Source organism: Mustela nivalis (assembly GCF_964662115.1).
Source record: "Mustela nivalis genome assembly, chromosome: 6".
NCBI lineage: Eukaryota > Metazoa > Chordata > Mammalia > Carnivora > Mustelidae > Mustela > Mustela nivalis.
The window spans coordinates 93,920,367-93,947,458 of NC_139025.1; the positions used below are offsets into that span (position 1 = coordinate 93,920,367).

Genomic DNA, 27,092 nt, shown 5'->3' on the forward strand with positions numbered 1-27,092 from the left:
AGAAGGGTGTAGGAAGTTAACAAACCAAACACAAAGTCAGTCTGGGGTTGCACATTTGAGATAAGACTTCCATCTCGTCTGGGTCAGCTCCGGCCACTTAGTGCTTAAGTTCAAGCAGTGAAGGATTTCAGTTCTGTTCAGAGATCAGTCGGGCAGAGCTTTCCACGGCAGTTGCTTTTTCTAAGTGGTCAGACATAGAGGGGTCAGGTCTGGAGAGTTTGACAGTTAACTGCCAAAATCCTTCCCTTTTTAAAGGGACTTAATTAGTTTGTTTTGCAGACCTCCTCTGGTTCTACTCATTATCAGTTCTGCGGTGTCAGCTGACCTTTGTCACGGTGATATTTTCTAGCTGTAGTACCTGATCTGCTTCTGTCACTGCTTGATGCAGGCTCCTGCTTGACATGAGGGACCCCATTTTGCTTTGTAGAATATTATGCCCCAGAATGTGGCACAGTGCCAGGTACATAGATCTTCATGGTAGCTGCTGAATGAACATTTGTTAAATGAATAAATTTTCTATGACTTTTTCAAAGGAGTTTTGTGACAAGAGTGAAGTTTTTTCTTTAATGTCAGAATTTGAAACCCAGTGACTTCTGTTTCTTTCAGTAGCTCTCATGCATCCCTTTATAATTATTTTTATTTGACCCTTTTAGGTAACACAAAGTCAATGAATAAATCAAATTACTCTTCAGTGTCTGAATTTGTGTTGCTGGGACTTTCTACCTCTAGACCAGTACAGCATTTTCTCCTTGCCTTCTCTACAGTGTTTTATGTAACAATTGTTCTGGGAAATTTCCTTGTTGTGTTTGTAGTGACCTTTGACCCTCATTTACGGTCCCCTATGTACTTCCTTTTAGCTAATCTCTCATTCATTGATATGTGTTTTTCTACCTTAACGGTTCCTAAGATGATTCATGACCTGTACTCTGGACACAAAACCATATCCTTTCAGGGATGTGTCATCCAGATATTTGCTCTTCATGTCCTGGGTGGATCAGAGATGGTGATGCTGGTCGCCATGGCCTTGGACAGATATGTGGCCATATGTAAGCCCCTCCACTACCTGACAATCATGAGCCCACAGATGTGCATTTTGCTTCTGTTTGGTGCTTGGGCTATTGGCCTCATACATTCAATGGCCCAGTTGGCTTTTGTTGTCCATTTGCCTTTTTGTGGTCCTAATGAGATAGATAGCTTTTACTGTGACCTTCCTTGGTTTATCAAACTTGCCTGCACGGACACCTACAGAATGGAATTCATGGTTACTGCCAACAGTGGGTTTATTTCCATGGGCACCTTTGTCTTATTGCTTATCTCCTATATCTTCATCTTGGTCACTGTATGGAAACATTCCTCAGGTGGTTTGTCTAAGGCCTTTTCTACTCTGTCAGCTCACATCACCGTGGTGATTTTGTTCTTTGGACCATGCATCTTTGTTTATGTGTGGCCATTTCCCACTGTGTCAGTGGATAAATTTCTTGCCATTCTAGACTTTATGATTACACCCATTCTGAATCCTCTTATCTACACATTGAGGAACAAGGACATGAAGATGGCACTGAAGAGACTGCATAGTCAAGTCCTGAGTCTGAGAATGATCTCCTAAATGACTCTCAGGAGAACAAGTTACTCTTTGCATTTTCAAGCAACTTCAAGTAATACAAATGCTTAAATAATTATACAAAATTTGGAGCTGTTTTTTCCTAAAGCCCCCATTTTATTATATTCAGGATAGATCTGTAATTATGAGGGTACGTGGAACTATCAGGTTAAATCTAATAGATTGTGTGACAACTGAATTGAAGCCCCAAAAAAAGTTTACAGGAATTTGAAAAAGCACAGATTACCAACTTAGAATCTGCTGAAAGTATGACCTCAGATATTAATTAGACTATCTGGATTCAAACTGATCTATTTCAAGCTAATATACTAAAACTTTTGACGGAACTATGAAATATATAGCTTTCCTTCCATTTAAACCTGGGATATGAATAATTCAGTTCTGTTTTTTACTGAAAGACAAAAAATATATGAGAGAGGATTTAAATCCTGGAGAAAAAGGAACAAAGAGGGAGATGTGAGGTAGACAGAAGTAATGAAGACTGAGATATGTAGGTGGAAAAACAAGACGGAGAGCCTCAGAGATAGCATGTTTCATGTATTTGGCCTGTGGCTATTACACTTACCTCTGGTTGCCTCAATTCTATGAACTCAGGCCATCTCCGCTTGGCCTGGGGCAGGGGAATATATATATGTGTGTATACACACACACACACACACACACACACATATATATATCTTTATTTTAAATATATTATACTTATACATACTTATATATATCTTATTTCATAATTTTTGAACTTTTGACTTAATGTCTATGACTCAATCAGCAGATATTCTTTAACTGCCAAGTAGATATTTGATATTATTAAATAGATATATGGCTGGTATTATTGAACCATTACTCTGTCCAAATTATTTGTTGACAATTTTTCTCTAGTAGCTAGTCTTGTATAACTCTTTTCTTGTTCAGGCTATGGGTCTTAAGTATATATGTGTGTGCATGTGTGTGTAGAATCTGTAGAAATTGTGAAACTAATTTAATTTATATTTTGGTTTGATAACAAGATCAAGCCAAATTCACTGCTAGACTGTGAAAGGACTCTATATCCTGAGTATTTGCAGTTGTTTCTGGTTATACATTCAGTAATATTTCACATTTTTCCTGTTCATTATTACTTTGTTGCTTAATATTTATGTTTGTAATGGATTCTTACTGGATAGATTAAATTGAAAAGGATAAACATAAAACCAGATTTCTGAGTGAGGAATCTGCCATACTTTTGATGCTAGCAGGAAAATGGAGAAGGCTAAAGTTCTAAGCTCAAAAATTCTGAAGGGCAGGGGACCTGGCTGGCTAAGTTGCAGAGCTTGCAACTCTTGGATCTCAGGATTCTGAGTTTGAGCTCCACATTTGGGTGTAAACATTATTTAAAAATAAAGAAAAAACCTTAAAAAAAATTCTGAAGGGCCTAACTAAACCACCTAAAATATTTCAGACTGAGAAGCAAGAGATCCATTAGAATCATAATTAAAATTTGGAAAAGATATATCCAAGGAACAGGTATAAACCAGAAGTATACTGAGTCTTATAAAAACTACAATCCATTCAAATCTGCTCAGTACTTGATTGGATTAATGTGATTACACCATACCCTTTTATGCCCCATTGAAGAAAGAGTAAATAGTTTCTGGAGGAATATATTAAGTCAAACCTATATGACTTTTTATATACAGTGCCTAAAACACATAAAATAGGAACATGCAAAGAACCAGGGATATATATACTTCATAATTTTTAAGAGGAAAATAGTTTAAAAGAAGAGCACAGAGGGCTCAATTGCTGAAATTAGTGGAGTATAAAATGACATATTTTTAAAAAGTTCTAGAACAGTTGAAAAAAATGGAAGTTAAAAAAATTTAACAGAGAAATGGAATATCTAAGAATCAAATGATATTTTAGAACTGAAAAAGCAACGTAAAGTTATGAATGTAAGTAAGAAGCTTAAAAACAGTGAACACAGAAGAATCAGTGAATTCAAAGACAAGTGAGTAAATAGATAATATCCAAACTGATGTACAGAGATATAAAATACAAAAAAACCCTCAGAATGTATATGTGTGTACACACACACACACACACACACACACACTCACAGAAATAATTATTTTATATAAGGATTTGTGTTTCAGACTCTATTTTGGGATGTTACAAAGTACACAAGACCATGTTACCTTTACTGGCTTTTTGGCCCAGGGGAACCTGTTGCCACTGCTTATCTTGGGAGTGAACATGTTCGCTTGTACACTGGCTGGAGCAGCAACTGCTGGGGGGAGGCTCAAGGTCTCCCAGGCTCCCAGAGTCTTCAGAGGTTTAGTGATATTGCATGCAAAATGCCTGCAAGGATGTCCTGCTGGTAGGTGCTCCAGCTAGAAGCAGCATCTTCGGGGCCCAGATCCTGTGCATTATTCTTAAGACAGTAGGGAAGAGACTGCTGAAGAATGCTTTTCAGTGCAAAACAATGAATGACTGCCTTAGAAGTCTCAAGAAAACACTATTCTCCAGCCAAAAGATCTTCATATATTTCAGACCTTTCCTGTGGCTTTGGTCCTGTGTCAGCATTCTACTGAAATTGATGAGTTTCTACTCAGATAAGGAAACTAGATGAAAGAGTACACTTTAAATAATAATGGGCTGTTTCTTTTGGTAAAGTATTTTTATATTTAAGACCAGCAAATGTGAGAAGCATTTGGGTGGCTCAGTCTGTTAAGTGTTTAACTCTAGGTCTCAGCTCAGGTCCCAAGTTCAAGTCCTACATGAATTCAAGTGCCTACAGGCAGTCATGAGACTCTTTAAGAAAAAAAAAAAAAAAATACCATGAAATGTACCTCTGTCTTAAGGGATTTACTATTGTTCCTATACCTGGAATATTATATATGTTTTATTTACTGGATGTTTCCATTTGGGTAAGGAAACAACTTTGCTGATTCAAAAGTTGAATATTTGTAATTTGTTGCTCCTAAGATTTTTATAACCTAACAGAACTTGTTCTTTCTTCTTGAATTTACAGTTTTTAAATGAAGACAAGCAAGTATAAAACTGTGAGAAGAATAAGCTTTATTAATCAAATGATATCTTGATTTTTCTAAATAAGAAGATTGTTTAATTTGTATCACTAAACATGGGAGCTGTGTGTTTGGAAAGATTCATGTTGTGTTTAGATTACTTTATCCTGTGTACAAACCGGACTTAGTCTATGTCTTCTTAAGTTCCTCTACTTTACCCTTGTGGTTATACTTTAAAAAAAAAAAAATACTACATTATTTCATGTCTTAAAAAAAGTGTTTTAATGTGGTCATCAGAACATGCAAATAATTAAACACAAAATAATGTGAAAACATGACAACCTAAAGGAATTCTTAAGTCACAAGTGTTTTACTTTGATGAAGTGCCTTTGGTTTAACTTGTGACAATTTTAAAAGGATACTTTTTGTTTATAATAATCTTTGATGAGTTTGGAAATAAAATTTCTGCTTAATACATCATTTAAAAAATATGAAATTTGAAGTGTATCTGGGTCTGTGGATTTCAGATAAAAAGATGTAAATTTGCATACCTTTTTGTGGCATACAGTAGGAAGAATTCTTAAGTTATTGATATGGGGCCTCGAGGGAATGGTTGAGAAAGAATACTTGGTATGTTTTTGGTGCAAAAAGTTGCTTTTATTATAGCATGGGGACAGGACCCATGGGCAGAAAGGGCTAAACTTTTGCTGTATGAAGCTGATTGTTATATGCTTGGTGTCTGAGGGAGAGGGGACACACAAGGAGTGTTAAATCACAAATGTTTTCTTTGAATTTCTACTCATAAACTACTTGTGCGAGATTTCTATGGTACTTATCATTCAGCTCAATTTTAACTATCAGTGAGATGTACAGGCAGTCGTGAGACCCTATAAGAATGTAGCAACTAGCACGTATTTGATTCTTATTGGAGATATACAGATCAGCCTTCTGGGCTAAAGGTGAACATTCTTCTGCTCCCATCCCTCTTCAGTTATGTTATATGTAGGAATGAACAATTCACAAACTTATTATATAACCCAGTTGCTTACAAGCTATCTGAACACTGAAATGAATTAAATGGATAATTTATTCCAAAATCAGACTTTTGGGCCTCACTTTCATAACACTTTTCCCTGTTTTTATCTGATATAGATCATGAACTTTTTAACCCATTTACAAATAAAAAGAGAAGAAGCAAAATCCCCAAAGGTTGTTAGAATATCCATCTCTGTATTTAATTTAGCACATCTTCTGATAATAATTACACAAATAGCTAAAATATTATGTTGAGGGGACAACACTCTCATCAGATTATAATTATGATGCATTGCTTTTCTGACTATGAAAAGAAATACTTAATTATTACCTTTACAGCTGTCTTTCCAAATAAGGTAGCTAAATATCAACTGAGAGACTATTTATCCCTTAATAAATACAAAGGGCAATATTCAGTGCACTGACCTATTGACCAAAATTTAAAGATCTCTGCGAAATGCTTTGCTCAAAGAAATGCTTAGCATAATAGAAAATTTTAAGTTGTTGAAATAGCAGCACAAATACTAGTAAGTAACATTAACTTGTTATTAATTTTAAGTCATTTTTGAGCACAACCAAAATCATAGTCATAGAGACTTGCCACATTTTCCAGACAGGAAATCATTTTGCATTCCGTGATCAACAAATGATTATGGAATATGATAGAATTGGCACAAAACTTTTATCTGGAGATACACATGATTTCCATATGTGAATGGAGGAATGCTTCCCAGTCCCAAGCAACAGGAAAGGCATGGGTAATTTAGAGATTCTGATTCCGTGAGACCCCAAAATACTGAAATCCATATGCTAACATCATAGTCTCTTAATGGCATTTTTAATTTCTTTGTTCCTTAGAGTATAAATAGCTGGATTTAGGAGAGGTGTGATCTCTGCATAAAATACAGCAAGAAACTTGTCCATCCAGGTGATGCCGAGTGGCCACAGGTAGATAAAGATGCAAGGCCCAAAGAATAACACTACCACTGTGATGTGGGCAGCACAGGTAGAGAGAGCCTTGGATGCCCCATCCTTAGAGTGAAGGCAGATGGTAAACAGAATATAAGAGTAAGAGATTAACAACACAATGAAGCAGATGGTTGCCAGAACCCCACTGTCAGCACTTTTCCACATTTCTAGAATAGAGGTGTCTGTGCAGGCTAGCTTGATCAACAATGGAATATCACAGAAAAAGTTATCCAGTTCCCTCAGTCTACAGAAGGGCAGTTTTATAATCATAGCTAGCTGGCTTATTGAATGCGCAAACCCAACGATCCGTGATGTCATCACTAACCCAATGCACATTTGCCCGTTCATGATGCTGGAGTAATGAAGTGGCTTACAGATGGCTACATGATGGTCATAGGCCATTGACACAAGGAGTACCATCTCACCCCCTCCAAAGAAATGTCCAAAGAAAATCTGACACATGCAGCCTTCAAAGGAGATTATCTTGTTTTCCTTGAGAAAGTCTGTGATCATTTTAGGGGTAGTGACTGAGGAAAGGCAGAAGTCAATGAATGAAAGATTGGCTAACAGGAAATACAATGGGGAGTGGAGATGAAAGTCAACAATAATTAGGAGCATAATGAAGATGTTACCTAAGATAATGATCAAATAAAGTGAAGAAAATATCGCTAGAAGGAAGGCCTGGAGCTCCCATGAACTACAAAGCCCCAAAATAATAAATTCAGACACCACAGACTGGTTTACTTCTTCCATTTCGTCTAGTTTGTTCTAAATTTATCTGAAGAAAAGACAGGAGATCAGATTTTCTGAATAAACAGTTTGTGAATCAAGATTTCTTATACATTGCTGATGGAAGTGTATACTAATATAATCAGTCTAGAAAAATATTGGCCTTATCTTGTAAAGTTCAATGTTCATGAATTCTGTGGTTCATCAATTTCATTCCCATTTCTATAACCCAAGATAAAGTCTTATGAATGTACAGAAAAAGAAGTGTAATAATCCCCATAAGTAATACAATTGAATATTAGTCAGAACCATAATAAATTATAATTATAAAATGATATAGCTGTATCTTAGACATAATAGTGAAAGTAAAGTCCAAAATGGATCCACTCAGCACAATTTTTATAAAATGAAAAGCAATAGAAAAATAACAGTATACATTGCAGGAACTCATACAAGTGGTTAAAACTCTGTACAGAAAGAGAAGTTATAAGATGTAAATAACCTCAAGTAAAGGGAGATGAAAAGTCAGCATAAAGATGAGCACATAAGCAGTTGTATGTTATGAACAATTCTTTAGATCTTGTATTTTTAAATCATGTTTTCATCAGTATAATTTTACCATTAAATAAACAAGCAAGTAAACACAAAAATGTGCTTGCAAAAATTGTTAGGCTGTGTTATAAATCAAGAATTATGGTCAATTTGGGGTGTGTGGCTCAATTAGTCAGTCGAGTATGCAACTCTTGATATTGGAGTTGTAAGTTCAAGCCTCACATTGAGTGTAGAAATTACTTTAAAGTAAATTTTTTTTTTTTGTTAAGAATTATAATCACTTCAATGCTATAGACCTAGGTAAATAACATTTTTTAAAATGACATTTTGTTGTGTCAGGTCTGTATGTTAGAAAAATAGTTTCTATTTATAAATTTGAAAAACTGAATGTTCAACATTATTGAAGGGCAATTTTTTAATGAATAAATGGATGAATCAATTAGTTTTTAAAATGAGATATTAATATTATTTTTGCCAAAATGATAGAACTTATTCACTAATGAACATATTTAGCTGAGTACAAAGCAGATAACCTATCAAAAAGAAGATAGTTAAAAATTATTAAAGAATAAATGTTCCAGGGATAAAGAAAGGATAAATCACGAACAACAGGAAGAAATTGTTCTCTATTCATGAAATTCAAAGCTTACCTAACCTGTGAGAAATTACTTACAGCCTGAAGTATACCTCAGCCATAGTGAACCCTGAAGTTTAGTTTGAATATCAAACTCTAAACTGTGTTTGAAAGCCATTCTGCCAGACTTGGTATAAACCATTGAATATACAATGTGGTGTTAGGTTTCTAATTCCAGACAAGATGGCTTCTGAGAAACTAAAATCTGGAAATCTGTACATGAACTAAAATGATCCAAAGTCTGTAATTAACTCTGGGAGAGATACTACGCATCAAGCTACTAGAGGAAAATATTTTTGTGTGTGTTACAAATGAGAGTTTCAGAGGTAGGCAAATTCCTTCCTTTCCCACATATCCATTGAAAGTCATTTCCATTCAATCTTATTTGCTTCAGCCTGAGAATTCATGATTTTTGGAAGATGTTCCAGAAATATTTGGCAGAAGACTTTCTTTGCAATAACAGAGTAAATGGCAAATACAAATTAACGAGATTTTTTATCAAATAAGTTAAAAGAAACTTTAAGTTTGCCTTTAAACTTGTCATTTTTACCATTTAAATTAATTACTTTAAAAATTTAACAATCCTATCAGGCTAGAAAATAGATTCATATTCTCTCTCTCTTCCTTTGCTTTTCTCTCTTCTTCCTTGTTTCATTTTTCCTTCTTTTTTTGCCATCTGCTTCTGCCAACTTTTAAAAATTTGTAGATCAGAAGGGCTTTGCCGTAATGGTTCAGTCATTTCCAGCAACCACTTTTAATACTTGATGACTGGTGTTCATAGTTCTCTATCAAAGTTAGAAAGCAGTTCTACAGTATTTTTTTTCCTTTTTTATATAACTCAGTAATATTATAAACATTTTTAAAAAGGTTTTATTTATTTATTTGAGAGAGAGAGTGAGTTAGAGAGAGCATGAGAGGGGAGAAAGTCAGAGGGAGAAGCAGACTCCCCATGGAGCTGGGAGCCTGATGCAGGACATGACTCCGAGATTATGACCTGAGCCGAAGGCATTCTGACTGAGTTAAGCCAAAGGCTTAACTGACTGAGCCACCCAGGCCCCTGATAAGCATTTTTAATCATTGTTTCATAACCATGACTATAATCATATTCATTTTACTACGGAAAAGCTGAGTTAAAAGGTAAATGCCCAAACTAACATAGTTAATAGCATCTATTTGGAGTTAGCTTTTGGAAAGAATGTTGGTTTAGAGAAATGTTAGTTTAGTTGAGAAGAAATAGGATTTCTATGAATCAAGAAAAATAATAAAACTCTTTATAAGAATACATGTTCTATGAAGAGATAATTGATATAAGAAATATAAATGGTCAATAGCTATTTGAAAAGTATGCTCTGTATCTGTAATAATTCTGCTAATGCTCTTGGCACTAACTGCTTCAAGCTTCCTCTGATTTGTCTGTTACCCTCACCTTTGTCTATAATGAACATGTTAATATTGTTTAAATCCACAAAGGTGATCAGATACCAGGATGAAAATGTCTAGAAAGTACTAGAGTAGGAGGGCCTTTTAATTTCTTCTAATACAATCAAGAAAAACATATTGAATTTATTTTTACTGTGTACTCTAATAACTTTTGGACACTGTGGATGAAAATGAAATAGTCTCTAGGTGCTGCAGGTTATACCAAAGAAAAAACAGCTTATGCGTATTTTCTCACCTAATACTTGCTTTAAAAGTTGTTATATTGGGGCACCTGGGTGGCTCAGGGGGTTAATGCCTCTGCCTTCAGCTCAGGTCATGGTCCCAGGGCCCTGGGATTGAGCCCCACATCAGGCTCTCTGCTCAGTAAGGAGCCTGCTTCACCCTCTCTCTCTCTGCCTGCCTCTCTGTCTACTTGTAATCTCTGTCAAATAAATAAATAAAATCTTTTTAAAAAAGTTGTTAATATTATTGTAGTTGAATTATGAAAGACAAAATATTATTGCTAAATTAAGTATATTAATAGCCATATTAATAATACTGTTATAATTTATTTTCAAACATGTCTTAGGTAGGAGAGTTAAATTTCCAGATTCCAAGAGTGTAATTGTAAAATCAAACGACTTAAAGCAGAACTCAGCAAAGAGAATCAAAACTAAGGGGGAAAAAGAAGGAACGAAATAAAGAAAATGAGACAATTCCTATTTTTGCTTATTGAGCTACTAGTTTCAAGTGGTATGAAAACTAATCTCCCTGTTTCTTACTGTGTTTCCCCTCCTCCCCCTGAATACCCACTTAACTGACTTAACTGACTGAGCCAGAAACTTTCACTGACATTATCTAATCTCCACAATAACCCCATGAAATAGGTGTTTTTACTCTGACACTGACTCCCAGTGTAACCTGGTAGAAGTCTCAGAAAAGAGAAATAAGTGTGACTGTGGTGCACACTCAATGTTTCTGACTCTAGTCCTTCTCCAACTTTAGTACCATTCTGCATTTCCTTCTATTCATTTCCAAAAGTATAATTCCATCCCCATGGTAAATATTGACTGTTAAAACTTTTGAGAGATTTCTTTCCACATTTTCTATCAGGTTTTTTCCTGACCTTAATTATTAACATCAATTTTCTCCATGTTTGGAAAATTTCTGTTAATTATGTCTACATATCTGTGTCCGGAACAGTCCCTTAATCCAGAAAAACTGCAGACCCTGCTGACTATGGTGCTGTGAAATACAAATACTTCCTCAACCAGGGCAATTAGGGAGGGGTGACACCAAATAGAAAGCATTTTGTCTGATGCTGTAGGGAGCCCAAAAGTCCCGAGATATAGCTGGGAAAGGAAACCTTTGATATTTCTGGAAGCTGTGCAGAAAGTCCAAGCCATCCCAATTAGTGTGTATGGAAAATGGTATTAAAACATTGTGAAAGTGGGGCGCCTGGGTGGCTCAGTGGGTTGAAGCCTCTGCCTTCGGCTCAGGTCGTGATCCCAGGGTCCTGGGATCGAGCCCCGCATCGGGCTGTCTGCTCCACGGAGAGCCTGCTTCCTCCTCTCTCTCTCTCTCTCTCTGCCTGCCTCTCTGCCTACTTGTGATCTCTGTCTGTCAAATGAATAAATAAAATCTTTAAAAAAAAATAAATAAATAAAACATTGTGAAAGTATCTTAAATGTGATAGAGGAACAGAATTACGGGAGCAGTTAAGAAACTTACAGAGTATAAACTATATCTTCTTACCAGAGGAATACTGTATTTGATCATATTTTTTCCCATGGATAAAGCACTGTTTATATTCTAACTAGAATTTGAAATAAAATTATATTGCAGCAAAACAAATAATCTACTTTCAGTTGTGACAGTATTCATGTGAGAGTGTGAGGCATATACTCATTGTAGAGAATAGCCTCTGGAGTAGGAAACTACCCATGTTATATTCCCTTGGGACCTCTTAATTTCTGTGTTTCTCTGAATTGATAGTATCTCCTGAAAGTGTGCCTTTCATCAAGGTCAGAGACAGACCTGGTCAGTACAATCATAAAATTTTCAGTGATGGAAATTAAGTACAGTTTTAAAACATTTCTTTGGCTACTTTTTTTTTTTTTTAAAGGAAAATACTATTTAGAACGAAGTAGCCATTTAGTTCTAGTTCCTTTAGAAGCCAGATGATTTAGGTGAGTGGTCAGAGAAGACCAGCAAAAGGAAATGAGCTGGTTACTGATGTGCACCAACTGTACCTATGGCAGAAGAGCCAGCCTTGAATTACTGGTTTTGTTGCGTTTTAATGGAGAGTAGAAAAACATTTTGAAGTCTTAAGAATTTTTGTGTTTACATGGGCAATGTTCTAATTTTAAATTTAATGTTAACATAATTAATGTTCTTTTAAATAACAAAACAATGATGGAAGCTTACCTCTTTATTTTCATTTATAAAGTATTATGTAAATTCAGTAGTACTGATCAAGAATCCAACACTTTAGAGGTTTGAGAAGGAAATATGATAGTCTGTCTCTATCTACATTTTCCTCTTATTTTGTTTTTTTTTTTTTTTAACCACATACACACAAAATCTGCCCACATTTTGGTGGGGTTGTTTCAGTTTTCTTTTTTTTTTTTTTAATATTTTATTTATTTCTTTGACAGAGAGCAGATGTAGGCAGAGAGGCAGGCAGAGAGAGAGGGGGAAGCAGGCTCCCTGCGGAGCAGAGAGTCCGATGTGGGGTTCAATCCCGGGAGCCTGGGATTATGACCTGAGCCGAGGGCAGAGGCTTTAACCAACTGAGCCACCCAGGGCACTCTGTTTCAGTTTTATTTTCATGCAATTAGTTATATGTATACATGTCCGTATATATATATAATTGAAGGATTCTTGTTTGTTTTTGAATATATAAGAAGCCTCTGCCTTCAGCTCAGGTCATGATCCCAGGGTCCTAGTATTGAGCTCCGAATCGGGCTCTCTGCTCAGCAAGGAGCCTGCTTCCCTCTCTCTCTCTCTGCCTGCTGCTCTGCCTACTTGTGATCTCTCTCTGTCAAATTAATAAATAAAATCTTTAAAAAATATATCCTTCATTTAATGGTAATGATTGCTTTTAGAAAAATAAAGAGAAATTAAGAGTAAATTTATTTAAAATTTACCCTTCTTTTGTTCAAAAGCAAAGGTAATTTTCAAGTTTCTTCATAATTTCTTGGAGTTTGGAAAGCAAATGTAGAAAAACAATGAGGTTCAAAGAAGAGATTGTCAGTCTTGACATTAACTATGTGGATAATATCAGTGATGTGAATCCACTGGTTTAGCTTGGCTGAAGATTAGATAGATAAAGGAAGGAAGGCAGTGTCTTCAGATATAGCCTAGAGGAATCTCTACATTAAAGTATAGTTTGCTATGTTTAAGAAATAAGAACCACAGTTAAATAAGTCAATAAACTATTTAGGTTGCATTGTGTGAGCATTATACAATCTGGAGAATATGAACATTTTAAAATACAGTAACTACACTAAAATAACTTTGAATATGGAGTGGAGCAGAGTCATAATATATCTTCCCCTCAACCCCACATAAGCTTATCAAGAATGAGTGGCTACAATACAGGGTATCCGTTACTCATATCCTTTTCTTCTAATGGTTAGAGAATTTTTACTAAATAGACATTTCACTAGTTCTCAGTAATAGGAGACTCTACACAGGTTTCAAGCACTTACCAAGTATAGACTTCATAGTCACTATCCCTGTATCTGGAACATTCTATGTAAGTATTCTAGGGAGTGAATGAATCTTGTGTTTCAGCTCCACCAAGTAAGAGAAGACAACAGTAGAGAAGGTTAGTGTGTTCAGCTGAGAAAGGTTTTAATATTGTGATTCTTTGAGGCAGAAGGGAGTAGTTACCTCTTTAAATCTTGCTCATTCCTAAGTAAAGCTAAAAGAGTAGAAAGTCTCAGAGACTTTCACCTTGGAAGATGAGCATTTATGTAGCAAAGAACCCTTGGATATATCATCTACCTGAAGTGGGTACAATCAGCCAGATGGAAGTGATTTAAAAGGACTGGGCAAAATGTAATTTGATAGAGAATAAAAGTAATTTCTTGGTCATATTGATAAATCCACTTAACAGGGATTTTAATCAACCACCACAGATGTCTCAAAATATTTTTATTGGAATTGAATGATCACTATGCTCATCCTAGACATGAGAAAGATACTTTGGGGATAATATTATAATAGTACATCATAATCCTGAGACACATGTCAACATCCACAGCTGACTGGAGAGGTATTGAAATGTTTTCTGGCCAATAGACCAGGCACATTGCAGGAGAGTGATGATGAAAACTTGAATAACTGCCTGATAGAAGCAAGCCAAGTAACCAAAAACAGCATAAACTCAGGTATGAGAGTTAAAACACATGCACACAACTCAAAAACAAAAACAAAAACAACAACAACAACAAAAAAACCAAACAACCCTAGAAACTTGAACAATGCCCATTGAATTTATATTTCTATTAATGTTAAAGGTGGAATAAGGAGGTGAAGTTTAAGTAAGTACATATGCAAACGAATTGTTGCCAACTTAAAAAGGCACCCACATGTATATATCATAGGGGATATTGGGAAAAAGATGAAGACATCCATGGCTTAAATCAGAATGCTGGATTATGTTAGAAAGGGCTATTCTAAGACCACTGGCTCTAAAAGAATTATAATTTTCAGTTAAGTAATTATTGCACAAAAAGGACTTACACAAATAGGAATTTTCTTGAATGCTAGCCTAGATCTTCTCCCAGACTGACAATATAAAGAGCAATAGGCTAGCGGCACTGGGGTCCCTGAGCAGCAGACTGCTCATAATTCTCAGTTTCTGCTGACCACTGAAATTCAGATGGGCTTTTATGAAGTAACATGGAGGAAATTAAAAACTTTTTCTTTTATTTGGCTTTATCGTCTTTTATATCAACTGCTTGTTTGAAAGAAAACTAGAGAATACTAAGGTAACTTAAACTGTGTCTAAGTTGTTCACCTTACCAAAGTTTGAAAAATAACTTCTTTTGTTTGTTTTTGGTTTTTGTTCTCAAGAAGTTTGGATAGCCAACTAGATTAAGAATTTCAATGGCTTTAAAATCATATGTTTCTCCAGCTTCTGGGCAATGGGGCTCCTGTTCAATTACAATGAGAACAAAATACTGAAAACCCCAGCCTGGCTAATATAATTAATAAGGCCAAGATTTCTATGAGCTAAGAATTGCTGTACAAGGATAATGAGGAGGAAAGAATTGTCGTATAGTTATGGATGGGCTCCACTTCCCACATTTTTAACAGTACTTTTTTGATGATCTCTTTGTAGGCCCTCAAGAGATGACACTTTCTGTATTGGTAGGGATTATATTATTCTAACTTCAGATTCTGGAAGACTGGGGCATATAAGGTTTAAGGTTATGATTTCTGTAACCTGCTATTTTCAAAGCAAAGTTCTTTTTGGTGGAATTTCACTGCTTGGTGCCTATCATTTTCTTGCCATCATCTTCTAGCAATCTACCCAACGAAGAGAGTGAGTTAAAGATTATGTCTTAGAAGAACTGCTAGATGTAAATACATATAACACAGATCCCTTATCTTAAAGACTAGAGTAATAAATAAATAAATAATTAGAGTAATAAATAAAACCTTGAGCAACAGAAAGTAGTATATAATTAGGGTTACATTTTTCAAAGGATTAAAGGATCAACCTGGATAGCACAGATTGGTTAAAGTACTATGGAATATACCAAATTTGATTGAATGATAGGTAGATTCTCCAAAGATATAGGGATAAGGAATGTAATTTCAAAGAGTGGGAACCTTAGTATAGTACATGAAAGAGGATAGTGAATCATATAAACCAGAGCCCGGGCTTTGAAGATAGGCAACTGTAGTCTGAAATTTGGCTCTATCTTTTATAAATTATAGAAGCTTAGTCAAGTTACAAAATCTTAGCCTCATATTTTTGTATCTAAAATGGGATTCTTGTATTAGCTTAATATTTATGTGTGTGTGTGTGTGTGTGTGTGTGTGTGTGTGTGTGTATGTGTTTCTAGACAGTATCCAACGAAAGTAGTTCAGGTAAACAGAGAAATGCACAATATGTAAAATGTGATAATAGTGTATCAGATTTAGTTTATACATCACAGCAGATATTCAATTTTGCCCTCCTTGCTTTCTTTCTAGCTGAAGTATCCATAACAATGGTTGTCTTTGCCTCTACCATACAACCAAGGGCCCACTATTGTTGCTTGTGTGGATCCTTTTTGTCTTTCTCAGACATGTTGAGACATTGTTTTGTCTCCTTCCAACATGTCACCTTTGGCTTCTCACCTCTGGACCTGTTTTGGTTTGAGTTTCCTTCTTCCAAAGAGGAGCTTGAATAAAAAACTTGTATGTAGCTAGTTTATGTGAGAAGGGGATCTCTGGAGTTAGGAATGACAGAACAAAGGAGATGTGACTGGAAAGGAGGAAAATCCAACATAAATGTACATTTTTGAGGTCATTGAGGAGAGCAAATGTTATGTCATGTGCCCACAATGTGCAAGGCAGTTGTCCTAGCATTGAGAATATTAGGTTGACTAAACTATAGACAAGAACTTAGAGTTGTTTTTTTTTTTTTTTAAGATTTTATTTATTTATTTGACAGACGGAGATCACAAGCAGGCAGAGAGGCAGGCAGAGAGAGAGGAGGAAGCAGGCTCCCCGCTGAGCAGAGAGCCCGATGCGGTGCTCAATTCCAAGACCCTGAGATCATGATCTGAGCCGAAGGCAGCGGCTTCACCCACTGAGCCACCCAGGTGCCCCAAGAACTTAGAGTTTTGAGGGAAAATCAGATATCAAACAAATACTTATATAAAGAAATAAATAACTGAAGCTTGCAGAGAATCTCTGTGGAAGAAAAGGTATACAGTGCTGTGAGAGAGTGAATGAGGAAATAATTTTTTTATTACTAAAATATTTTTATTTGAGTAGAGTTGACAAACAATGTGTACATTAGTTTCATATGGACGACATAGTGATTCAATCTCTCTTTATATTATGCTATTCTCGCCACAAGTGTAACTACCATCTGTCACAACACAACACTATTCCAGTACAATTGACTATATTTCCTATGCTATGCCTTTTATTCCTGTGTCATTCATTCCATAACTGGAAACTTGTATCTCCCACTCCCATTCACCATTTTGCCCCCCACTCTCTGGTAACTATGAGTTTGTTCTCTGTATTTATAGGTTTATTCTGCTTTTTGTTTGCTTTGTTTTTCAGATGTCATGTATAAGTGAAATCATATGGTATTTGACTTTCTCAGATTTATTTCACTTTGCCTAATACCTTCAAGTTCCATCAAACATGTCACAAATGGCAAGAATTCATTCTTTTTTTATAGCTGAGTAATATTCCATTTTGTATATATCACATCTTCTTATTCATTTGTCTATTGATAGACATTTAGGTTGCTTCCATATCTTGGCTATTATAAAATAATGCTGTGGTAAATTTAGGAGTGCAAATATCTTTTAAATAGGTGTTTTCATTTAGGGAGATAAATACCCAGTAGTGGAATTATTGAATCATATGGTATTTCCTATTTTTAATTTTTTGAGGAAATTTCACAGTGGCTGTACCAATTTACATTCTTATCAACAGTATACAAGTGTTCCTTTTTCTCTACATCATTGCCAACACTTGGTATTTCTTAACTTTTTTATTTTAACTATTCTACCAGGTATGAGGTAATTGTGGTTTTGATTTGCATTTCCCTGATTATTAGTGATGTTGAGCATCTTTTCCTGTGTCTTTTGGCCATCTGTATGCTTTCTTTAGAATAATGCCTATTCAGGTCTTCTGCCTATTTTTTTAAATTGAGTTTTTTTGGTGTTGTATGAGTTCTTTGTATATTTTGAATATTAAGCTCCTATTGGATATATCATTTTCAAATATCTTCTCCTATTCAGTAGGTTGTCTTTTTGTTTTGTTGATGGTTTCCTTCCCTGTGCAAAAGCTTTTTATTTTGGTGTAATTCCAGTACTTTTGCTTTTGTTTTCTTTACCTAAGGAGACATATCTAGGAAAATGTTGCTATAGCTGATGTCAGAGAAATTGTTGCCTGTGTTCTAGGATTTTTATGGTTTCAGGTCTCACATTTAAGTTTTTAATCCATGTTGAATTTACTTTTTGTGTAGGGTGTAAAAAAATGGTCCCCAGACTTATTTTTTGTACGCAGCTGTCTAGTTTTCCCAGCACCATTTATTGGAGAGATTGTCTTTTCTCCATTGTATATTCTTGCCTCTTTGTCATAGATTAATTGGTCATGTGAGTGTGTATTTGTTCTGGGATCTTGGTTCTGTTTCACTGATCAATGTGTCTTTTTTTGTGGCTATAACATACAGTTTTGATTACTCCAGCCTTATAATATATTTTGAAATCTGGGATTACGATACCTTCAGCTTTGTTCTTCTTTCTCAGGACTGCTTAACTGTTCAGGGTCTTCTGTGTCCTGTAAAATTTTTGTATTAAATGTCCTAGTTTTGTGAATAATACTGGTGGTATTTTGATGGAAATTGCATTAAATCTGTAGGTTGACTTGGGTGATATCAACACTTTAAAATATTAATTCTTAATCCCTGAGCATGGAATATCTATCCATTTTTTGTGTCATCTTCAGTTTCTTTCCCCAGTTTTATAGTTTTTGGAGTGGGGTTTTTCATCTGTTTGGTTAAATTTATTTGTAGGTAATTTATTCTTTTTGAGGCAATTGTAAATGGTCTGTTTTTAAATTTCTCTTTCTGCTAGTTCATTGTTGATGTATAGAAACACTATTGATTTCTGGGCATTAATTTTGTATCCTGCCATTTTACTGAATTCATTTATAACTTGATGTGTTTTTTTATGGAATCTTTAAGATTTTATATGTATAGTATCATGTCTTCTGCAAATAGTGACAGTTTACTTCTTCTTTACCCATATGGATGCTTATTTCTTTTTCTTGTCTGCTTGCTGTGGCTAGGACTTTCAGTACTAGATTGAATGAGAGTGGTGAAAGTGGACATCCTTGTCTTTTTCTGATCTTAGAGGAAAAGGTCTCCATATTTTATCACTGAGTATGACATTAGCTGTGAGTTTTTCATATATGGTCTTTATTATGTTGAGGTATGTTTCCTTTAACTCCATTTTGTCGAGTTTTTTTTTTTTTTAAATCATGAGTGAATGTTGAATTTTGTCAAATACTTTTTTTGCATCTATTGAGGTAGTCATATGAATTTTATCCTTTTTGTTGTTGATGTGGCTTATGATATAGATTGATATATGAATATCAAACTATCCTTGTATCCCCAGAGTAAATCCCACTTGGTGGTGGTGAATGGCCTTTTCAGTGTATTACTATATGTAATTTGCTAACATTTTGTTGAAGATTTTTGCATCTGTGTTCATCAGGGATATTTGCGTATAGTTTTCTTTTTTTATGGTGTCTTTTTTCTGGATTTGGTATCAAAGTAATTCTGACCTCAAATATATTTGGAAGCTTTCCTTCCATTTCTGTTTTGTGGAATAGTTTGTGGAGAATAAATATTAACTTTTCTTTAAATCTTGAGTAGTATTCACCTGTGAATCCATATGTTCCTGGAATTTTATTTTTTCTGGTAGTTTTTTTTTTTCTGATTTAATTTCATTACTTATAGCTGATTTGTATTGTACTGTTTATCCTAGTTATGTGAATAATGCTTGTAGCTGTTCAGATTTTCTATTTCTTCCTGGTTCAGTTTTGAATGATTGTGTGCTTCTAGGAATTTATACACTTCTTCTAGATTGTCTAGTTTGTTGTTATAATATAACCCTTTATAATCCTCTGTATTTATGTGGTGGCTGTTGTTACTTTACTTGCATATCTGATTTCATTTATTTGGGACCTTTTCTTTGATGAGTTTGGTTAATTTATCAGTTTTGTTCATCTTTCCAAATAACAAGATCTTGGTTTTACTAATTCTCTTTCTGGGTTTTGTTTTTGTTTTTGTTTTTGTTTTGTTTTATTTGTGTCTGTGTCATTAACTTCAGCTCTCATCTTTATTTTCTTCCTTCTACACACCATGGACTTTGTTCTTAAGTTTCTAGTTTCTTTAGGTAAAAGATGGAATAATTTAGATTTGTAATTCAGAGAAGCCTACATAACAAGTGAGGTCTAAAATATTCCTGAGACACATAAAGATAGAAAACAACTGTGATTTTAGAGTAATAGTAACTCATATACATAGTCTTTGGGTGTTCACATGTGATTTATCATATAAAGTTATTTTACTTTTATTTTTGGCTGAATGTAAATAGTTTGCTCAAAATCACAAAACTGTTAAGTGGTAGACCTAGATTTTAAACTGAGGCAGCCTCACTGAGAGAACCCGTGCTCCTAGACACTATACTGTGAAGAATGAAGAAAAAAAAAATGGTAGAAAATACCAGTGGAACAAAGAATATTATGTGGGATAATACTATGAGAGCCATTGATAGTTTCTTATTGGCATTCGTTCTGCTCAATAGACAATTGTGATGAAAACTGAAAAATTCTGTTTGAGGATACCTATAACAGATCCATTCAAAGCCAAGTCTTCATACATCTACAAGGTGTTTACATGACCTCACCCCTGTTTATTCCTTTGATTGATTACCTACTACTCCTGTCCCTCATTCACTCTACCTACCTTAAATTCCTTACTGTTCCTAGAACATGTCAATCATGCTTTATATTATAACCTTATGGCTTTTGTAGTAGTTGCCCTTATAATTGACACATAATTCCCCTAGTTGTCCTTACATATAATCAATTTCTTTAAGTCTTTGTTTAAATATTACCTACTCAAAGATGCCTTTCCTGTGCTGACCATTCAATTTAATGCTGTAATCAACCTGACCCTGGGTACTCATTTTCATTCTTACTCTGCTCTACTTCTTTTTTTGCCTATACTACACAGATCAGCTTCTAACATTAACATGTGGTTATTTATTATGTTTATTTAGTACTGTATATTGAGTATTTTCTGTATTGCACTATTAGAGCCTTAAAGACATGAATACTTATTTTGCTCTCTAATTTACCTCCAGTTGTCTATACAGTAAAAAGTACTGTATAATATGTAATCGGTATCTGTGAAAATAATAAACACAATGATTATGCAGTATTTCTTGGGTAATCACAGCTCATCAAGTATACACAGTATACTTTGATGGGCTATATCAATATTTCTTAGTTTGTAAAGTTGGTTTCTGGGTGTGAAGTAGACTTCAGAGACATCAGACTTCAGAGATATAATTTTTTTGTCTATGTTACTTTTCTTATTGTAAGTTGAGCTGATTAACATGTATCCTAACAACCATTAAGACTTATCATTTGATATACTTTAATGGCAAGCAAGACAGGACTGAATGTGTTTAGACACACCATTTTGGTAATAAAGTATTTATGGGTCAGGGTGAAAATGAAATGGTTGATATCAATCAGTTCTGAAAGTGCTGATTAGTCAATTAGTGATATATAAATGTTACATTATAACTTGAAGAACATGTAACATATTATCTTTTTTCCAGCCACCTTAGCTCTTGTTAGTGTGAAAATGAGATTGTAGCTCCAGAATAGAGGGTTGGTGAGAAAGCATTAAAATGGAATAGATATATAGTCTGTGCAAAAATATCTTACAAAGACATTTTAGGAAAAATCTCTTCCCACTGAGTATGGTTAACAAAGTTGTATATAATTTCAAAAGAAACATTCATTAAATACATATTAGAGATGGCAAGGAAATAAGAATGTTTTAAAATCAGTTTTATTTCAAGGCACACTAAAAAGTTAGAGAAAATGCATTCTTGAGACAAAGCAGTCCTCAGAGCCTGAAGCAGATAAGACATATTTTAGAATTATTGGACAAAGAATTTAAAATAACTATAACACATAAAGGGTTCTAATGGGAAAAGTAGGCTATATGCAAGAACAATTATTAATGAAAATAGATAGAAACTCTAAAAATGACAAAAAAAATAATTCATGCAGAGTATTCAAGAATGGGGGATAATAATAAAACGACATATGTATAATTGGAATTCCAGAGGGAAACAGGGGAAAAAGAGAATACAAATTTGAAATAATAATGGCTTGAAATTTTTCCAAAAGTAGTGACCAACATGAAAAAAAAAAAAAAAAGAAAGAAGATAAAACTCTACACATAGGTATATTATATTCCAACTATAGAAAACAAAAGAAAAAAAGAAATTGAAGGAATCCAGAAGGGATAAACATATTGTTTATAGTGGAACAAGGATGTGAATTATATCAGACTTCTTGTCATAAGGCATGTAATTAGAAAGAGTGAAGTGAAATATTTACCATGTTAAAAAAACCAACCAAACAAACAAAACCCAAGCAAAAACACTAACCTAGACTTATATGTTTAGCAAAATTATCCTCCAAAAGTGTAGGGGGGGGGGGAGGAATCTTTCTTAGAGAAAAATACTGAAAGGAAAACACTCATTCTTTGAAGACATAACATTCCTTAGTGTGCATGTTCCTAATAACAGAGCGTGAAAATCATGAGGCAAAACCTGATATAAATCCAAAGAGGAAGAAACAAATATACTATTATAGTTGGAGACTTCAACTCTTGGTTTTCAATAACCGATACAACCAGAAGGCAGAAATTTAGTAATCAAAGAGTTGTTCTCAAAAGAACCATCAGTCAGCTTGATCTAATTTACATTTATAGTCCCCTTCATCCAACGATAGTAGAATACACATGCTTTTCCAGTTCATATGGAATGTTCAGCAAGATAGAGCACATTTTGGGTCATAAAATACACCTTAATAAATTTAAAAAAGTAGAAAGCATATCAAGTATGTTCTCAAATCATATTGAATTTGAGAACTAAACTAAAAATCAATGGAAGTATAGCTGGAACATTCTAATACATTTGGAGATTAAGCAATAGACTTCTAAATAGCACATGGATCAAAGAAGTCTCAAAATGTATTAAAAATGCCTTGAAATGGGATGTCTGGGAGGCTTAGTAGTTAAAGCCTCTGCCTTCAACTTGGGTCAGGATCCCAGAGTCCTGGGATTGAGCCCCACATCAGGATCTCTGCTTGGCAGCGAGCCTGCTTCCCTTTCTCTCTCTCTGCCTGCCTCTCTGTCTACTTGTGATCTCTGTCTGTCAAATAAATAATAATAAATAAAATCTTTTAAAAAATGCTTTGAACTACATGAGAGTGATACTACAACTTATCAAATTTTGTACGACACAATGAAAGAAGTATTTATAGGGAAATTTATAGCATTGAATTCATATATTAGAAAAGAATAAGGAGCTAAAGTCAGTAATTTAAGCTTACATCTTAGAAAACTGAAAATAAGAATATTATTTTCAAAATAAAGAACAAGTTAAGCCTAGAGCAAATAAAAAAATATAAATATTAGAACAGAAATCAATGAAATTTGAAACAAAAATAATAGGAAAATCTCTACAACAAAAAGGTGTTTTTTTTCCCCAAAGTAGTTGAATCATTCTTTATTTCTGTTATCCCTTTAAAGAAGTCTAATACGTATTCCATATATATTTTTAAAAATATTACATAGCTGAAAAATGATTTTTTTCAGTCTAATGAAACTTTTTAAAATTTCTTTTCAGTGTAACAGAATTCATTGTTTTTGCACCACACCCAGTGCTCCATGCAATCCGTGCCCTCCATAATACCCACTACCTGGCTCCCCTGAACTCCCACCCCCTGCCCCTTCAAAACCATCAGATTGTTTTTCAGAGTCCATAGTCTCTCATGGTTCCCCTCCCCTTCCAATTTCCCTCAACTTCCTTCTCCTCTCCATCTCCCTATGTCCTCCATGTTATTTGTTATGCTCCACAAATAAGGGAAACCATATGATATTTGACTCTCTCTGCTTGACTTATTTCACTCAGCATAATCTCTTCTAGTCTTGTCCATGTTGCTACAAAGGTTGGGTATTCATCCTTTCTGATGGAGGCATAATACTCCATAGTGTATATGGACCACATCTTCCTTATCCATTCATCCGTTGAAGGGCATCTTGGTTCTTTTCACAGTTTGGCGACAGTGGCCATTGCTGCTGTAAACACTGGGGTACAGATGGCCCTTCTTTTCACTACATCAGTATCTTTGGGGTAAATACCCAGTAGTGCAATTGCAGGGTCATAGGAAAGCTATATTTTTTAATTTCTTGAGGAATCTCCACACTGTTTTCCAAAGTGGCTGCACCAACTTGCATTCCCACCAACAGTGGAAGAGGGTTCCTCTTTCTCCACATCCCCTCCAACACATGTTGTTTCCTGTCTTGCTAATTTTGGCCATTCTAACTGGTGTAAGGTGATATCTTAATGTTGTTTTAATTTGAATCTCGCTGATGGCTAGTGATGATGAACATTTTTTCATGAGTCTGATAGCCTTTTGTATGTCTTCATTAGTGAAGTGTTTGTTCATGTCTTCTGCCCATTTTTTGACATGATTATCTGTTTCGTGTGTGTTGAGTTTGAGAAGTTCTTATAGATTCTGGATATCAGCCTTTTGTCTGTATGGTCATTTGCAAATATCTTCTCCCATTCCGTGGGTTGGCTCATTGTTTTGTTGACTATTTCCTTTGCTGTGGAGAAACTTTTGATCTTGATGAAGTCCCAAAAGTTCATTTTCACTTTCATTTCCTTTGCATTTGGAGACATATCTTGAAAGAAGTTGCTGTGACTAATATTGAAGAGGTTACTGCCAATGTTCTCCTCTAGGATTCTGATGGATTCCTGTCTCACGTTGAGGTCTTTTATCCATTTCGAGTCTATCTTTGTGTATGGTGTAAGGGAATGGGTGATTTCATTCTACATATAGCTGTCCAATTTTTGCAGCACCATTTATTGAAGAGACTGTCTTTTCCACTGTATATTTTTTCCTGCTTTGTCAAAGATTATTTGCCCATAGAGTTGAGGGTCCATATCTGGGCTCCTACTCTGTTCCACTGGTCTATGTGTCTTTTTTAATGACAGTACCATGCTGTCTTGGTGATCACAGCTTTGTAGTAAAGCTTGAAATCAGGTAACGTGATGCCACCAGTTTTATTTTTGTTTTCAACATTTCCTTATCAATTTGGGGTGTCTTCTGACTCCATACAAAATTTTGGATTACTTGCTCCAGCTCTTTGAAAAATACTGGTGGAATTTTGATCAGAATGGCATTAAAAGTATAGATTGCTCTAGGCAGTATAGACATTTTAACAATGTTTATTCTTCTGATCCAAGAGCATGGAATGGTCTTCTATCTTTTTGTGTCTCCTTCAGTTTCTTTCATGAGTATTCTGTAGTTCCTCGAGTACAGATCCTTTACCTCTTTGGTTAATTTTATTCCCAGGTATCTTATGGTTCTTGGTGCTATAGTAAATGGACTCAATTCTCTAATTTTCCTTTCTGTATAAGAAAGCAACTGATTTCTGTACATTGACTTTGTATCCTGCCACATTACTGAATTGCTGTATGAGTTCTAGTAGTTTGGGGGTGGAGTCTTTTGGGTTTTCCATATAAAGAATCATGTCATCTGCAAAGAGAGTGAGAGAGTGACTTCTTCATTGCCAAATTGGATACCTTTTATTTCTCTTTGTTATCTGATTGCTGTTGCTAGGACTTCTAATACTATGTTGAACAAGAATGGTGAGTGGGCATCCTTGTCGTGTTCCTGATTTCAACGGGAAGGCTACAAGCTTTTTCCCATTGAGGATGATATTTGCTGTGGGTCTTTCATAGATAGATTTTATGAAGTTCAGGAATGTTCCCTCTATCCCTATACTTTGAAGCATTTTAATTAGGAATGGATGCTGGATTTTGTCAAATGCTTTTTCTGTATCAAATGAGAGAACCATGTGGTTCTTCTCTCTTCTTATTGATTTGTTCTCTCACATTTATTGATTTGCAAATGTTGAACCATCGGTATAACCCAGGGATGAATCCCACTTGGTCATGGTGGATAATCTTTTTAATGTGCTGTTGGATCCTCTTTGCCAGGATCTTGTTGAGAATCTTAGCATTCATATTCATCAGTGATATTGGTCTGAAATTCTTCTTTTTGGTGTGGTCTTTGCCCGTTTTGGGGATTAGGGTAACACTGGCTTCATAGAAAAGGTCTGTAAAGTTTTCCTTCTATTTCAATTTTTTGCAACAGCTTCAGGAGAATAGGTGTTATTTCTTTGTGAAAGTTTGGTAGAATCCCTAGGGAATCTGTCAGGTCCTGGGCTCTTGTTTTTTGGGAGGATTTGATCACTGCTTCAATCTCATTATTAGATATCGGTCTATTTGGGTTGTCAATTTCTTCCTGGTTCAGTTTTGGGAGTTTATAGTTTTGTAGGAATGCATGCATTTCATCTAGGTTGCTTAACTTATTGGCATATAACTGTTGATAATAACTTCTGATGATTGTTTCTACTTCCTTGGTGTTCATTGTGATCTCTCCCTTTTCATTCATAATTATGAATTTGGGCTTTCTCACTTTTCTTTTGGATTAGTGTGGCCAATGGTTTATTGATCTTAATGATTCTTTCAAAAAACCAGCTTCTAGTTTTATTGATACATTCTACTTTATCTCTGGTTTCTCCCTCATTGATCTCAGCTCTAATCTTGATTATTTCTCTTCTTATGTGTGGAGTTGGTTTTATTTGTTGTTGATTCTCCAGTTCTTTAAGGTGTAGAGACAGCTGCTGGGTTCTGGATTTTTCAATTCTTTTGAGGGATGCTTGGATGGCTATGTATTTCCCCCTTAGGACCACCTTTGCTGTATCCCATAGGTTTGGGACTGAAGTGTCTTCATACTCAGTGGTTTCCATGAATTGTTTAAGTTCTTCTTTGATCTCCTGGTTGACCCAAGCATTCTTAAGCAAGGTGGTCTTTAGCTTCCAGGTGTTTGAGTTCCTTCTGAACTTTTCCTTGTGATTGAGCTCCAGTTTCAAAGCATCATGGTCTGAGAATGTGCAGGGAATAATCTCAGTCTTTTGGTATCGGTTGAGTCCTGATTTGTGACCCAGTATGTGGTCTATTCTGGAGAAGGTTCCATGTGCACTTGA

At 35.0% G+C, this 27,092-nt stretch overlaps 2 protein-coding genes across 3 annotated transcripts in view; one reads left to right on the plus strand and one right to left on the minus strand.

The window, feature by feature from the left end:
• Positions 1 to 27,092, plus strand: part of LOC309867699 (olfactory receptor 4F3/4F16/4F29) — a gene marked incomplete at both ends in the record, with an annotated part of 348,174 nt that overhangs the window by 305,049 nt on the left and 16,033 nt on the right. Inside the window, one exon of one of the 2 annotated variants that reach the window (XM_082736767.1) lies at positions 752 to 1,606. The exons of the other annotated variant lie outside the window; for it this stretch is intronic. Within the exon in view, the coding sequence (XP_082592893.1) occupies positions 752 to 1,606 (855 nt within the window). Of the gene's footprint in view, positions 1 to 751; positions 1,607 to 27,092 lie in introns of those variants that run through there. 2 annotated transcript variants of the gene reach the window in all.
• LOC309867767 (olfactory receptor 4K3-like) lies at positions 6,478 to 7,383 on the minus strand (the record flags this gene model as incomplete). Its single annotated transcript, XM_082736839.1, has 1 exon — positions 6,478 to 7,383. One exon carries the CDS (start codon positions 7,381 to 7,383, stop codon positions 6,478 to 6,480), a length of 906 nt encoding a protein of 301 aa, XP_082592965.1.